The sequence below is a fragment of the Lepisosteus platostomus genome, chromosome 9 (assembly GCF_059453375.1).
Source record: "Lepisosteus platostomus isolate fLepPlt1 chromosome 9, fLepPlt1.hap1, whole genome shotgun sequence".
Taxonomy (NCBI): Eukaryota; Metazoa; Chordata; class Actinopteri; order Semionotiformes; family Lepisosteidae; genus Lepisosteus; species Lepisosteus platostomus.
Window position 1 is genome coordinate 27,731,144 of NC_142619.1, and position 17,479 is coordinate 27,748,622.

The window sequence follows — 17,479 nt, forward strand, 5'->3', positions numbered from 1 at the left end:
TGTCCAGAAAAGTGCTGTAAGCAATTATTATAATTATTAATGTAATAGTAAAAGTCACCAATCATCATCATGTTGCCACATATACTGTATTAGTGATCATTAAGTCTGTATTAATACCTCTGATGTTCTCTGGTCCAGAGAAGATGGCAATTTTAGGTTGCTGTCAATATGTTACCACTGAACGGCATCTCAGCAGATGCCTGCCTCAGCAGGCAGATGGAGAGATCCAGTCATACTTTTGATGTGCAGGTTAAATCTCTGAGAAATGTATTGTGCTGTAGCCACTACCCTAAAAAATCAATTATGTGGATGGATCAGATGGTCTTGGTTGGAAGTGGTGACTCTTTGCCTTCTAGAATGCGGACTGTCCCTCACAGAATCTATTTCCTGGTTTATCTGGAATCATATGCTGATTGTCAAAGCAGAACATCTTATCTTCTTTCCCACAGAGTCAATCATGTTGATAGAAACTGACATATCTTCATTGTTCAAATTCATATATTATACTATTATATACTAGTGGATTGACTTATACTATAATATTATACTATTCCTGTGTTTTTCAAAATTACAATTAAATTGAATTGATATTTACACAGATATGTAATCAACTGATTCTGGACATTTTAACCCGACCTAAGTACAAAACAAGTTGTTGTTTTTATCAAATCACTTGACTTCATGACTACGTGAGCTCAGCATCTACTCACTATTTAAAATATAAACGAGCTTTCGATGTCAGTTTTATTCATTTAAAACTATATCATCAAAAAATAAAAACAGAAAAACAATCTTTAAATAAAAAAACAGCCAATGACACTTCTGTAGTAAATGGTTTGCAAATGTCATGCATCAAGCTATAACAGCAACACTTATGTGTATGAATTTGTCAAGTTGCATTTTGTTGCAGTTAAATAAAATAAGCATTATACTCCATGGTATTACTCCAACAATTAAAAATAAACTTAAATGAATTAGGTTTTTATATATCAATTGAGAAAATTCACATCCAATAAATAATGCAACCAGGTATTGAAAACCAAAAATATTTGTACAGGGTTCTATCCATCCATCAAGTTATTTAAAAAAGATGCTTTTCAAAATCCCTTTTGATGGACAAACTTAATTTCATGATTTGCCAAGCAGTTCTTGCAAGGTAGTTTAAGGGACCACAAAATCTAGAATATTAAACTTGATCTTTTTACAATCTGTTTTCAAAACTCTAATTGCACATACTGTATGGCTTGAAAAATCCCAACAGTAGTACGTCACAGATTTACAATAATGGAAAACAGTACTGAGCAGACTACAAGGAAATAAACCATAGGTCTAGTTTTCCAGAGCAGATAAAATCAGATGAAGTCTGATCTGCACTTAAATGGTTTCCTGTACCAAAAACGGTTAATCTTGGCTAAATATATTTAGATGAGTGGTCCTTGTGGGCCAATAATAAGGCACCTGTATGGAGATTTATTGGAAGTAAGAAAACTCATGCTGTATGTGTTTGTCTGCATTTTATGCCATTTTGCTCATACTTTCTGCATTTTAATGAAAACATTTAAAATTTAAACAAGTCAGAGGTCAACTCACAAAGTCTCGAGGCTGTGGAGCCCATCAAAGCATTTCTTTCCCAGGGAGTGAATTCTATTGTTATGGAGATGTCTGTAGGGGAACATTAAAAGCACAGTCAGAAAAAGCACAATGCACCCAGCAGGCCTGAGCAAACTTTTCCCATTGGCTGAGTGTGAAAATAATAAAAAGAAGTGCCTTGTACTATATATGGCACGCTCATTTCATGCAAGTCATGCCAACTGTATATGTAACGTCAACAGTCAGGACTTCAAAGGACAAGATTGTTCCTTCTCTCAACACAAACATTGAGCCAGGCTAATAAACAAGTCTGGCAAAAGGAATCCAGGAGATCCGTTGATGGAACCAAGAGATTTTGAGTTCAGACTTCAGCCATTATTGACTCAAACAAGAAAATTAATATTACATGGTTGTATGAACCATGGATCAAGGTCCTTCTGTTTCTAATTGACAGCATTCTTGCGATCACAACAGCCACATCACAAAAACTTTTTTATTACTCAGAAAAAAAAATCAACAGTTTCACTTACAATTTAGAAAGCAAAGCATTAAAATATTTTATTTTGAAGATGCATGGTTCTTTATCTTTTCCCTGACATAAGATGTAAACTAAACTCATACACAATACACTTCGCATCATGTTGTCTTTCGGCATTTATATTATATTATGTTCACAATGCCACGTCAGTACACACACCAGTGACACATTAAAAGATAAAATTCATCCCAGAAGCTTTGCAAGTTTCTGGGCCAAGTTTTCTCTTCGGGCTGTGAAACTATAGTAAAGCTCGTCATAAAGAGTCCTAAAACCAGGCATTGAGAGGATTTCGTTTTGAGCATCTCTTTATAACTGGTTCTTAATTCTCTCTGAAGAGGTGAAAGCCATTGCCAGCACTGTAAGCCACCGGAGGTTGAGGTTTCAATGGATGCCCTCAGGCTGCTGTGGTATCAGAGCAGCGGAAGCCCGTTTAAAACAACTGGTTCCCCTACTTACCATTTCTATCTTCCTGAAAGTGATGAATTAACTGGGCTACTTCCTTCCTGCACCCCAAGAAATAACTATAGTGTTACATTATAATTACCACCACAGGTTACTTCACGTAGAACAGTACTAAAGCAGGCTGCACAAGTTTAGCTGTTGACCTGATGCCACACGGTCTAATTCTTGCTATATGGTTGAGAAAGAACAGAAAAATGGCAGGAACAATAACTGTCTTAATAATTACTCTTCAAATGCAAATGTTTATTTACAGATAGTGGATTGACTTAATTTAGGTACTTAATCTTTTCTTACGTTTCAATACAATTTGTTTAGAACATAAAAACACAAGAAGGGTCACAAACAAGAAGAGCTCATTTGGCCCCATTAGCCCATTTAGTAGTTAGCAGCTAATTGACCCAAGCACACAATCCAGTTTCTTGAAAAAGCTTGTTCCATATTCCCACTCTCTCTTGGGAAAAGAAATGCCTCTTCTTCTTTAAATGCACTTGCACATTTTCCATTGTCATCCTCTGGTTTCGTGTTGTGCAAGTGTGGAATAACTTGTCCATCATTGGTTCTGACCAAAACCCTTGAATCAAAATTCTACTAGCAACCAAATGAGAAAGATGTGTTCTTATGTTTCTAATAAACAACAGACATTTGTCTCTGGCAGTACCCCTCTTTTAAGAGATGAGAACATCCTGTTAGCAGCTTAAAAAATACACAGTAGACAATAAAAAGTTACCTATCTAAAGTTGTAGCTTCACTCCTACACTACTCCTGAAATTACCTGATAATTAACTGTTACTTTCCAAATTAAAAGTTACTTTCCTTTTTATTTCAACATCGCTTATTCACATACATAAGAAGAAGGTGACATATTTAATTAACAGTAAAATCACTACACATTTATACACCTTGAGCAATTATTTTATTAAGTTGTATTTATCTTTCAGCAATATCTTTTTAATGTTTATTGAAAAAAATAATAATCCTAGTTTGAAACAGTGAAGATTCCAGGTAAATTATCTTAATTCAAACAGGTGTATAAATCCCTATAAGAAATAAGAAAGTCTGGAAACAAGATGCCATTTGGCTCATCTTCCTCATTTGGTTTTTAGCAGACAAGTTGTCTTGGAAGCTGTGATATAGCTGTTTCCTAAAGAATGATACTGATTCTCATTCTCATTGTTCTGTTTTAAAAGTGCTTCCCCACAGTTTCCACCAGTGTCTTCTGGTTGGTGTTTTATCGCTCGCTATGAAAAGGTTCAATTGGTTTAGTTTATCATTGCCTTTGAGAACATTAAATACTTCAATCAGGTTTCCTTGTAGTCTTCTCTGTTGAAGACTATTTTTAGTTACTTGTCAGACTGTAGGAAGACCTTTGCTATCAGGCTATGAATAATAGTTCTTGTTTCTTTAAGTACAATTGATAAAACACCATCTGGCCTTGATGATGTATTTATCTATAAGTGTTTCTTTCATATGAAACACATTTGTCTCTTCTATGCTAACATTATTTAATAGAGAACTTCTTCAGCCTGAGACAAGTTATTGATTTGTTCATTGAACATCTGAGCGAAGTACAGTATCCATTTTACATCTGTCATTTCTCTTTTATCAACTTCAATGTTTCCCATTTTCTCTGAGGCAGTATTTTATCCTACATTGTTGATACGATGTTGTCGTAAAGAAAAAAAAAGAATTATTCCTTTTCTATCATGAACTTTTCTAACTTTCTCCTTGGTTTTAAACTGGTGAATGCGTTATTTTGTCAAAACCAGCCATGTTTTCACTATTTCACTTTTTTATAAAGCTTTCAGTGGCTTTGTGACACATTTTATAGACAGAAACTTACACTGCAATTATCATGGAACTTGTGGAATTATATTTTTGTATTCTGTACTCTCATTAAATGTGATATGTGTTGAAACTTGTACATTAATCCCCCAGGGTTTTAACAGAAGGCATTTATTTGAATCTCATTTTCTTTTTGAAACACACTTGAACAAAAACATGCAACACATTTTTTTACTAGGTCTTTTAAAATATTTTTTACAAAAATTGTATTTTTCTGCTTATATTGTACTGTGCTGCTTAAATTAATGATACCAATAAAATATATTTCTTATTTCTAGGAAAAATACAGAAAGAGGTTATGCAAGGCATGCAAGGCTATTTGCCAACTCTGCTGTGTCTTCAGAAAATATTCACCCCTTTGAGATTTTTTCACCATTTGTTATGTTACAAACTCAAATGGAAATACGTTTATATGAGATTTTTTTTGCCAGTGATTAACATCAATTACTCTGTAATGTCAAAGTGGAATGAAAGTTTTGGAAATGTTTTAAATGCAATTGAAAAAACTGAAATGATTTGACATGACAATCCAACTTAAGCCTACAGTAGATGCATCTAATATCTTTGTAAGATAATATCCTTATCTTATATAATATCCTTGTAAGATCACCTTTTAAACTTCAATAGAATCCATCTGTAGTCAGTTCAATTTGTTTGAAATGACTTGAGAAAAAAATACACCTGTCTACATAAGGTCCCTCATACAAGATCCTTCAGTCGCTCAGTGCATATCATAGCAGAAATTCTATCACGCAGACCAAGGAGCTGTCTGTACAACTCTGATAGGAGTTGTGAGGAGGTTATATCTAGTGTGTTAAAAGTTCTTTGGAGCCCAGTCAGGGTCATCATTAGGAAATGGAAATAATACAGAGCCACTCAGTTTCTAATAGCTATGTTGTGTAAATGAAGGGAAAAAACATTCAAATGCATTAAACATTCTGGTCAGAATACAACAATATTTGCTCAGGGGTGAATGCTTTGTTCACTAAAAAAATTGGATCAGGGATGAATACTTTCTGAAGAAAATGTAAGTATAGTCCTGTACATAACATAACATATAGATGTTCAAGCAGGTAGCCGCGTCAGCATCCTTAGACTGCACATGCACAGCTAAAGGTTTAATCCATGCAGAAAAGAAAAGAAACACAAAGCTTCAGCTGTTGAGCCTTCTTCTGTGCACACCTGAACAAATCTTCACAGCCAAAACTTAGTGTTTCTTTTCTTTTCCTTTCACCATGGAATATACCTTTACCTGTTTCTTTGTATATACATATTGTATGCCTTGTTATGCTACCTGTACACTCCACTTTTACAATTATTTTCAAATCTTAGTAAGCACTTTTGGATTACTACATTATATGATTATACAAAAGAATGAATGCTCACTGGATCATTTTTCAAGAACAAGGCTTACAGTATATACTGTGTATCTGTGTCAGAGTAAAGACAGGCTTGCAACTGCATTATATGCTCATAAACTTCTAGTTAAAAGAATGAATAAACAAATGTATACATATACGCACATTATACATACAGTGGATCAGACATGACATGATAATTCCCTACATAACAAAACACACAAGGTGAGATCAGACTTCCCTCACAAAGAAGTAACAATCAGAAACAGAGGTCAAGGCACAGCTCTGACAGCTCCATGGTCACGAGACCTTGGAAAATCATCACGGGAATACATTTACAGCTAGATGATGATCTCCAGCAAAAGCAATCAAACAGCAAGACATGCATGCTGTATTTTTCACGTCAGTACTGAAATTCCAATATGCAGGTTAGAAGCCTTGTGAATAACTGGATAAAGCATTTTCAGACAGCATGAATCACTCTCTCTGCTAACCTCAGCGTTTCTAATTATGCACTCTTCAGTCATTTGGGGTTGCTTACAACACTGAGCCTATTTTTGCCCTTTGATTTGCCTTTTCATTGTGAAGAGAGCAACTCCTTATATAGATCTAGGAGAATGACTGGGACTGCCATGAGTTGTGGCACCACACGTACAGTACCCTGGATGTTTTCAGTTTTGTCAGAACTACAGTAAGTGTCTCCACACATAAAGTGCTCAGAAATGTTCCATGTGCATTGCAGGACTAGTGTCAGTCCCCAGGTCATGCAGCGGCCCGTAACTTCTTTTCTCCAGCAACATGGGTCCAGCATCACATAGATGTTTACTCCTTGTCCCAATGGGCAATGTGAGTTGAAGGTTTGTGTCCTGAAACTCTGACCTGCTAAACTGACCTGTATAAACTGGATTTCACATAACAGTGCTGGACTGAAACCACACCTCTGCATCTTGCTATACACACTAAGTAGCCCATATAGAGCTAGTGTTAGTGTTTTTGTTTTCTTTTTGTTTTCACTGCTTTGAAGTTGTTGAAGATGTGTTTTAAGCATCTCGAGAGCTAAGTGTTGAAATACTAGCATAACATAGAAATACAGCTAGTTTGTCTCAGATATGCATATTGCTCCATATTCCCAGGGACACTTTGAGACAGGCATTTAAAATTTCTCTTTATTCAAAAGAAACATCCTTTCTAATTTATGTTTAAAGGCTTCATACATCTGTGACAGAGTATAGTCATGCTTGTAACAAGTGTAAATGATGACACATTTGCCAAGATAAACACTGATAACTAACCGCTGTGCATGACCAACAAGGACGATTAGCTGTTTCATTTCACAATCAGTTTCTGTGATTTGAACAGAATTAACTACACGGTGACTGTTAAATCAAACTTCGTGATTCAGTTATGAATATGGTTTAGTTATTACAAGCACAAAAATACAAAGTTACAAAAAATGTTTTGTGGAAAAAGCATTGATTGAGTGATAACATTGATTAAGTTCATTAAATGCAGGGATATTCTGCCTTAGAATTTGATGAAGTCTCCAGACATTCATTCAGGTGATTATTTATAGGTTTGACAATGTCAGCTTGATTATACAGATTAGTGGTTTGCCTTCTACAGGAGTTTGAAGGCTATTGTGCATCTCTAGGACTCCATTTGTTGTCTGTTTGATTGGAAACTCATCAGAACACGACATTCCTCTACATCAGAACTCTGGTCAGATCAATGAGATGGTCATTGTAAGGGGAGAACATACCTTGTATTAAAACTGTGACTTATTTACCTGATCTTGTCTAGGTAAAAGCTGGTTAAACTAAAGGAGTATATTTTTATACCTAAGGCCTTTTATACTGTAGATGAAAAGAGTCTTGCCTAAAAACACATGCACTTTTTTTGTAGACACTACACAAATATGATCCAAAGCAGACTTGTTAGCTGCTATGTACAATAAAAATATCAGGAAAAAACACACATAGTGTAACACATATTCAGTAGATTGATAAAATGCTAATTAATGCAATGTATTAAAAGTTTATTTGGCACCAGGATGAGCCTGCCCATGAGGTCAAGACCAACAGGACCCCCCAAAAAGATTTAAGGAATCCCAAAGCACCACTGCAAAGTTCTTCAGTGAAGGAGTTTGCAGGGCATGAGATTTGGGTATACGCAAGGCTTCGGAGGAGCACTGATCTATAGTTTGATGGAAGAGATGGGGATGATTAAATAATAATGAATCATTTGAATTTCAGGATCAAGCCAGCTCCAACTGCCTAGGTGTTTTATCCATTTTAGTGTTTACTAGGTGCAGGTGCTTGTAAAAAATGTACAAAAAAAAAAGCCACAAAGCAATATGCTTAATATTATTTAAGTGTATGCATCTGTCTGTTTAAACTTGCTAGTAATGAGATAACAATCTTAGTGTATAATATCCAGCACCTGGAGTTGTTTTATAGAAAAGCCTATGGCTTTTCAAACCTGGAATGGATCCAAGACTGCTATGCAACAGGATCTGATTGTTTTTTTTCTCCTTGGATTTTTCTTTTGCTCACCTTTTAAACACCATTCACATTTAAAGTTATCTTAAAGAACGACAAATCGCTAATGCCGTAAAACGAACAATCTCATACTTACAAGACAACCAGGCTGGAAAGGTTTGCAAATGCAAGGTCGGGGATGTGTGTGATTTCATTCAGGGCTAATGTCATAGCCTGCAGCGTCGATAAGCTGCTCAGAGCCTCTATGGGGACCTCTGTCAGGGAGTTGTCATCCAGCCACAGGTGTCTCAGACCCACCAAGCCATCAAAGCAGTTGTGTGGCACACTGTAGATATGATTAGCGTCCAAGCGTCTGGGAAATGAACATGGAAATATAATACAAATAGCCTTTTTTCAGTTAGTCATATATACGGAAGAAGGAACAAATGTACAGTATAGCTTGGTTAACTAACTAGCTCGGTTAATTTTGGAATAACATCCTATTTCAGAGATACCTTACTTCAATTAATCATTTTAACTTCTACTTCATAGTTTGATAGGAGTGTTCAACTATTGGAATGACTTCCAAATACTTCCACAAAGGTGAAAATAACCAGCAAATGTATACAGTGTATGCAAACGAACTAAGATTTTGGGGTTTCCAATTTAAATTAGAAACACAGGAACAAAATAAATCTTGTATAATACTAAGGCACACATGGCTGAAATACTCTTTTTTTACATTGACTTAAAAATGAGTAAATAAAATGCTGAGGACTATTCCTCAGAATAAAGGGGAAGAATAAAATGTCAGAACAACAACATGGTACTGTAGGATACAGCAAGCTTTGTTCTCTCCAAAAATCCATTTACCCTTTGATTTAATACCTGCCTTCATTTAGAATGTAAAAACAGGATTTTGAAATTCACTGTCTAATCTGCTTTCAAGGATGACAAGCTAAGAGAGAACTGACAAAGAAGGATTTAAAACTGTTTGCTCCCTTCACAAAAATACAAGGTTCTTTCAACAAACTATTTTAACAGGATATGGTTAAGACAAACTATCTCAAGGTTACATGCATGCTAAACATAATAATGAAAAAAGTGCAGTTTTATTTCAAGCCTGCCTCATGGAATTTGCTGTTTTTGGTTGTTTTAAGTGAACTATGAATTAATTAGCTGGAATGCTGTATTCATTTTTTAATATCTGTTTTTTTTGTTTTAGCGATACAGTATGGGCTTTTAAATTATGAACAATACCAAACGACAGCTCAATAAATAATGTTTATTAGTTGAAATTTCCTTTAGGTGTACTGTAGGTAGCTTTAAACTTAAGCATGGACCACAATAAACAAAACATCAAGATACCAAGAGGAGCAACAACAGATTTTTAATTAAAGTAGTAAAATATTGCTTAACTCTTTATAAGGAGATTAAGTATTACTTATCTGTCTTTCACTGAAAGTAACAAAGGCAAATGTATGTGACAGGTATGAATAAGCAACGAAAAAGAGAAATCTCCAGGAATTCATGCATAAATTAACATACTATCCGATAAGACTTATCAGAATGTAGTGGGGGAAACAAATATAATAGAGAATAAGGCCAAAATAAAATCTTTTCTGTGGACAGAAATGCAAAACCAATATTTGCAAAGAATATAGTGAAAAGGGCACTTCATAAAAAGATCCTATAAAAAGAGCTAGGAAAGACTTTGGGAGACATAACTTCTGAAATTACTGTCTTAACCAATTGGTCCTGCCTTATAACCTGGACTGCTTTGAAAGATTTATAACCCCCGTTCCAAATCAGGACAGAATAAAGCAATAAAACAGACTGCATTCCATATATTTTATATTTCCATATTAAAAAAAATGGGACAACTATGCCTTTCACCACAGCTGTATTATAACCCCAGAATTGCTCAGTTTCCCTTTTCTGCATCTGTTATCACAGATGACTCCTCCAGAGCTCATACAGTTCTAGGCCATTCAACATCAGTGTACCTCCCTACAAGGTTTAAAACTGCAATATGCATTATTCTCTTTTGATCTTTTTTGTGTGTACAGCAAATAGGTCAGTTTTGCACTGTGATATTCACAGAAACCTCTTTCACTGCAATTATTTTGGTCACTCTTTATACTAGGTTGTATAACTGGAGGTCTAACAGATATGATATTGGTCTCCAATTTTTTTAATTTTTAATTAATCAGGAATAACAACACCCAAGAATAAAGTGTCCTGAAAGGATTATGGAGTGTTTAGTGAAAATCTTGTTTAACCCTCTTGGCTGAGGGCTGACCTCCTGACCATAGACGAGTAGGACAGGACCCCCATGCAGAGTGAGGAGTGACCACGGGGCAGCTGCAGGTGGAGGTGGGATGCAAAAGATGTATGCAAGGGAGAGAAGAGGATCACGTACAGTATTTATAGTGTTTTAGGAGAGGAAATGACATCAGGAGTGATTGCTAATTACTGACAGCTGAGTCTGAGTGAACTTGGTTATTGTCATCCCTCCTGAAAGTTCATTACAAACTCCATTTCAGGTTCGATACAATGTCAATGAGGCATCCATACATATACAGTACTGAAGAGGTTAGGTTAGGATGAATAATTAATAATAATTCCTGGCACTTATATGGTGCTTTTCTGAACATTCCATTCAAAGCACAGGGAATGGGGACTCCCCTCCACCAACACCAATGTGCAGCATCCACCTGAATGATGCAACAGCAGGCATAGTGCACCAGAATGCTCACCACACATCAGCTATCAGTGGGGAGGAGAACAGAGTGATGAAGCCAATTCAGAGATGGGGATTATTAGGAGGCCATGATTGGTAAAGACCGGGGGAAATTTGGCCAGGACACTGGGGTAACATCTCTACTCTTAGTTTTAGTTAGTATGAATATTACTGTTTACAGTATCTACAAATATTTTATTTCACTGTTTTTAATATCTATTAAAGTTTCACTTATAAACATCATTATAGAATGCTAGCACTTTCTTAGTTTCAGTTCAAGTACACAACATAACACTACTTTCAACACATGTGGTCTGACCTTGACCAATCTTTCTGAAAGTGGCCCAGTAAGCCCTTTTCCTATATACACTGTTTGACCCCTGCAATCTCACAAAGCAGTTTATCTTCCACAACACAAACTGTCCACAAACTTTCCCCCGAGGAATGTAAGGTTGCGGACTTAATACACTGTGTGTACCTACTGTATTCTGAAAATGATATGGCCCAGTACTAATTGGTAAACAGGGAACTGTGCTTACTGAAATGACCTGCCAATTGGGAGTAAAAGAACGAAAAGCTGAACTGAGAGTTCTCATTTTCCTTTGCACAGATATAGTTTTCTCTACCTTCTTTTTTCCCAGAAGAGACATCTTCTAGCAGGGAGGTCTGTGCATTCTTCAGCTGCATGGTAGTAATTTCCTTAATTTCTTGTGTTGACATTTGCTTTAGGGACATAGTTTTCTGACATAGGTTTCTGGCAGAAAGACATCTAGTTTGTTTGCTGGTGAGCACAAATCTCCGGTCTAACGTGTGAACTTTTGCATGGTATATATAAACATTGATGATCACTGTTTATCCTAACTATTGATTCGCCATGCCTTCACCAGACATATTAAACATTTCCATGACTGAAGTTCTGACAAGAAAATAGCATTTATGAACAAAATACATGGAGAGTTGGGGGTTTGTTTCAGGAAGCTTAATTAAGCAACGAGACCCTAATAAAGAGTCAAAGACAGAGTGTGTGGTTTGCCTGTGTGTGGTAGGTCAGCTCAACCCTATCAGTCATGAACCACAGTCAGACATGGGATTATGATGTCTTTTTAACACTAAGACGAACATTTGGGTGACATGTTTGTAATAATTATGACTTATTTTGGAAAATCTATACATCGTAAGAGTTTTTGTTTTTTGTTATGCCTATAAATGTTACAAAGCTCTCACACAGCCGCAAAGGGAAATAACACAATAAAGAAAATTAGAAATAATAATTGTAAGAACTTCAAATTGACAACACATTTCAGAGAAAGGAAATGAAAAGTGATATCACTGCAAAATTATTTTTAAAATAATCACTTAAGTAAATTATAACTAGGTGGAAAAATCACTTTATCCTTTTAAAAATTGATGAATTATACACAGTCAAGAATCAGTGGTTCTGGGTTTGACAATACTTCATCAAATGCTAATTTGTAAATACAACCAGCTCTACTTTAGAAGAATATACAGTCTCTGCTGGCTATATGATAGCAATCTAGTAACCATTTTTTTTCTAATTGTTTTTCCTCTCACATTACAGTTGACAGCACTAACTAACAAAGAGTTACCTGGTGGCCAGAGACACACCCAGTGAGAAAGCTGGGATGGAAAATAACACCTAAAGAATTCTCATCTTGAAAAACTGTTCCCACTTTCACTCAAAGGAATTCCTTAAACCCATTTAAGACTCTCTATTACCAACTTAATGATTTCGAAATCCCATCAAAAAAGCACAATGACGCGCTAGCTGATACAGCTAGTCACTTTGGTCAGGCTTTCATCTCTTTACATGTGCATTCAAATTTTTCCCAGCCAGCTTTTACAAAATAGTACTTCCAGTCTAGCATTCAGCTGATGTTGTTCAACTTCACAAATATTTTCCTCTCCATACAGTACAGTTAGTGCCAGCAATTGTTACCTCCTTTGGAAAACACTATGTGCAGACTTAAAAAAAAAGTAACAGAGCAATTTGTAATTGTGTCAAACTGTTTTTTATAATTTTAAACAACAAAGAGAGCCACAGTGCTAAAGGAACCAGAAGTGAACTATAAAAAAATTTACTTCTGATTTTGTTTTGAGAGGAATCTAATACTTTTGGAAGATCACAATGAGCAGGATCTCTTAGACTCACAACACCTATTATGTATCCTTACAGTAGCCCTCACTGTACCTGTCTTTCCATTGTACAGCTGTTCCCAGTTCTCTATTGACCAGTGTTGCTCGGGATATTAATGGTTACTGAACACCACTCACTTACTTTGACAACATAACCCTGGGGCTTTGTACTGCTCCAGCCTTATTCAGAGGGTAGCATTTAAGCAACAAAGGCACCAGAAGAGAAGCTGTCATGTTATTGAGGAAACCCTGTACAACATGCATCCAAATTTGAGGCCGCAACAATGGCCAGTCTGTTTGCTTGACCTGTCTTAGGACAGAATGCTTATGGAATAATGTGATCTTACTGAGATATTTTGTATGTGTTTAAAAAAAAGAAAGGATGGATTCCAGCTTGACTACCCTGAAAGGCAATCTGTATTGAGCTTCCTTATCTCTCCCTCCTTCTTTTCTCTAATGATCAAAGGTAAGCTTTCTTTTGGGCAAAGCTTCATTTGGACTCATTTCCAGCTCCCCCTTTCCCCAGTCTCTATCCCCCGTTTCATATGATAATTAAAAGGCAGAGCCACTTTTAGCAGAGTTCGACCGGTAAATGACAAAGAATGGGCGCTGAAACCAGACTGATAGCCTCCTGGTTCTCAGCGATTCCTTTTATAAGATGAGATACTGACAGTCAGCCTGTTCATTCCTATTGTGAAGAGAGCTGAAAGGGCCACTTCTTTGATTTCAACGGTGCCAGCTTCGATACTCACAGAGACTGAAGGTTTCGCAGGTTCTGAAGTGCTTCGCTGGGGACCTGCCTCAGCTGGTTGTTCTGCAACATTCTACAAAAAGGGGAAAGAAGAGACCAAAAAGAGATGCTCAGGATCTTTTTGCAAATACTGAAAAAAATTGTTGTTTTTTTTACAAAAAAAGCTGGTGGCACTACATTTGTCTTCCCATGTATTTCTTAATTCACTATCCAGACTAAGATATCACAGAATGAAAAGAGAAAAAGGAAACTGGTTAAATCTTCCTTTGAATTAGGCTTCTTGAGGCATAACATTTTCTAACAACATAAATGTTTTTATAACCAATCAGTATTAATAACCTATACCCTTATCCTAGAGTTTTACCCTAATTGATGGCCTTCCCCTAACTCCCATCCGAACTGAAGCTCAGATCCCAACAACTGCTTTAAATCTTAAACTTTGTATTATGTGCACTCTAGCAAATGAAGGCAGCAGGCTTACCACCTTATAGCCTGATCTTCTCAGGTCTCAGAAGACAAAGCAAGGCTAGGCCTGATCAGTACTGCAATAAAAGAGCTCCAGGGAAACATTGTTGTTGCTATAGGTGGTGTTGGTGGATCAGTAGGTGAGACTCTTCCCTCTGAACCTAAATTTCTGAACTAATAGCCCCAGTATGGTGATCTGAATGCTTGATTGTTAAAACTGCAACAGCACTATTAATCAGAATAAGTTCTTGATAAGAACATAGTTTGCACCTTGGCTATGTTCCCACTTGGGCTGGAAAAATAGAGCCTACTCAACATTGTACCTTAATTCAGTTTGTAAAGCAATTTCTTGCTGATCTGCTGTGCAGTGGGATCTGCTGCTGGGACACAATACTACTGAACATCACTCAGCAAGCAATGGGTGCAAGGCTGGGTACACCCCGGACGGCACACCATGAATTGCGCACACAGACACAAACATGGGACATGCTCACACCAGGGCCGGTTTCCCCAGAAGCCAGTTAACCTTCCAGTATCATTTTGGATTGTGGAAAGAAACCTGAGCACCTGGAGGAAACTCACCTAAACGTGAGGAGAACATACAAAAGTCCACCCTTGGAACTGACTCCAGGGCCCTTGCTTACCACTGTGCCACCGTGCTGCCCGAAACGCTACAGATGAGCACTGGAATTAATGGCATTTGTTGTGCCTTTTAATTCCTGCATGAGTATTAAATATGATGAGACATGAACTGCAAATTAAGACATCATTCCCACCATAACATTTTAAACGCAAAGGAGCTAGGTACTTAAATAAACAGCAAACACCATTGTGATGACCTGCGTCCCAGTGCCCTGTGTATTTAAATGCTGCTGTTTGCTTTAAAAATGTTTCAATGAATAACTATTAATAAATGAAATATCTGATGTAAGTACCTAATGTTCAGAGAAATAAAATATACAACCTGAAAGACATCTCCGGCTAAGTTCAAAATTGTTAGTCTATTTCATCTACATAAATTAATTTACATTGTATTCCTGTAGCTCCTGGGTCCTGGGTTTGATTACAGAATGGGGATCCTTCTGTGTGGTGAGCGTACGTCTTCCTGGATTTGTTCCAGGTTTTGCCAGATGTTCCAGTTTATTCCCTCCTTCCAAAGACATGTCGGTTACAGTCGCTTAACTGGTGTCTTTAATTTAATTGCTTGTGTGCACACAGGACAGGGGTCCTACCTGGAGGTGGACGGGAGGAGGCCTGTCTTGCTGTTTTTCCGCATCTATCTTTCCACTCTAGGCTCTAAGTTGCCGAAACACTTTTCCTGAAATAATGAGCTTTAAAAAACTGTATAGCTAGAAGCAGATCTCAATGTTTTATTACTAGGGTTAAGCAACAAGTGAACCCATCGCTTGTTTCTGTGTAAAAGATATTCACTTCATTCCTCTTGTCACTGTGTGCAGCCTGTCAGAATATGTTGATCTTTTGGCACAAGATTTTGTCTCACTGTCAGTGTTTATTCAGTATTATTGTTTTAAGACTCTCTAGTTGAAGTCTGAGATTAAGCCAGAAGGACAAGGTAGGGCATGTTTGATACCACTAACAAGCACTTCGGTTCTTTTCATTTTTCAGTATGAACAGCATATTAACTGACAAAAGTGTCAGTTTGTTGATGTTATTTCAGGGTGTCCTTAAACATAAATAGGCTTAAATATTGAAGTAAGAAGATATAAGTGGAATTCTATGTATTCACATCAGTCTCAATATGACCTCATCATTCTCAGCATGACCTTAACATTGCATCTCATCCCTGTTTTAGTTTCTTGGCAGTATTGTTACAAGTACATCTTATAAAAATGTTTTGCTTTAAATGATAGTACTTAAAAAATTCTGCACAAGTCTTAACTTTTCCTCTTAAGCAGAGTTCAAAAACATTAATCACTCTGCATTTTTCACATTATACTTAAGGCTTCACTAAAAAGAGCTAATGCCACTCTAGTCCCTCATCTTTTGTACCACACCCATGCACGATGACATCCCAAGAATAGTTTTATCATAGTAATATAGTAATAATTACCACTTGTTACTAAAATATTTTGGCTGTGGAAACCCAGATGTTTTATGCTTCTGATACACCAAGTCAAGAAAATATCATTGACTCCTGAGAACTATTCAGTTTTTCAGTACAAGTGCATGGTACTAATTTAGCTATACGGGAATTACAGTAAAAGGTGTTTCAAAAACACACAGAAAGATTGCTAAGATTTCATGCCCCCTAAGAGAATGCCTTCTGTATATTTTTAAAATACTTCTTTCAGCAAAAGAGGACATTTTAAGCAATTTCAGTACCTTAACCCTTTTTTCTGATTTGACACAAAATAAGAACATTGTATAAATGAAAGGAGGATAATTGTAGTGTTGTGAATAAAACGTAAACTCATATTTAATCAGAACTGGGTGTTAAAAAGAATTAATAGCATGTAAACTTAATAATCAATTAGAAATATACTAATCAGAATTGGGGAATCTCTGTGTAAAGGATTACTTCCATAAAGGAGCAAGTGAGGAGAAATAGCTTTTAAACAACATAAACAATAAATTAAATGTATACAAAAGTCATCAGTTAAATAAATTATGAAGTGCATGTACAGTTAGATTTGTAATAATACATTAAGTAATGCGTTACCTCTGAAAAGCAATTTTTGTTCAACTGTCATGTTTCTTCATAAAGTGCCTTAAATGCATTACTAAACATAAATTGTACTGAATAAGATAAAATACTTTTGTGGTCATAATGGCCATTCCATCAACACACAAACCATCAGTGTAGCAAAAATCTTTAAATAATTTGTGATATATAAAACTACAACTTTGTGTTAGTAAAACTAAAGCTACTTTTCTAGAGTCTAATACTCCATGTTTCCAGTTTTCTGAGTTACATTCTTACACCAATGAGCTGTTTATCAGTAAGGCCTTGAGAATCTACAGGTCAGAGAGTTACATTCCTTACAGTAGAGGTCATAATGAGAATTGACAGACCACCTGCTGTGCTTAGGTACCCAAAATGCGCAACTTGCCAATGACCCACTGCTCTTTCAGACACTT

At 36.3% G+C, this 17,479-nt stretch overlaps 1 protein-coding gene across 2 annotated transcripts in view; it reads right to left on the reverse strand.

The window, feature by feature from the left end:
* Positions 1–17,479, reverse strand: part of LOC148654698 (leucine-rich repeat-containing G protein-coupled receptor 5-like) — a 94,832-nt gene that overhangs the window by 21,341 nt on the left and 56,012 nt on the right. For both annotated transcript variants that reach the window (XM_088644549.1, XM_088644548.1), the window contains 3 exons: positions 13,917–13,988; positions 8,425–8,640; positions 1,591–1,662 (listed from right to left, as the gene is read on the reverse strand). In XM_088644549.1, the coding sequence (XP_088500675.1) occupies positions 1,591–1,662; positions 8,425–8,640; positions 13,917–13,988 (360 nt within the window). The remainder of the gene's footprint in view (positions 1–1,590; positions 1,663–8,424; positions 8,641–13,916; positions 13,989–17,479) is intronic.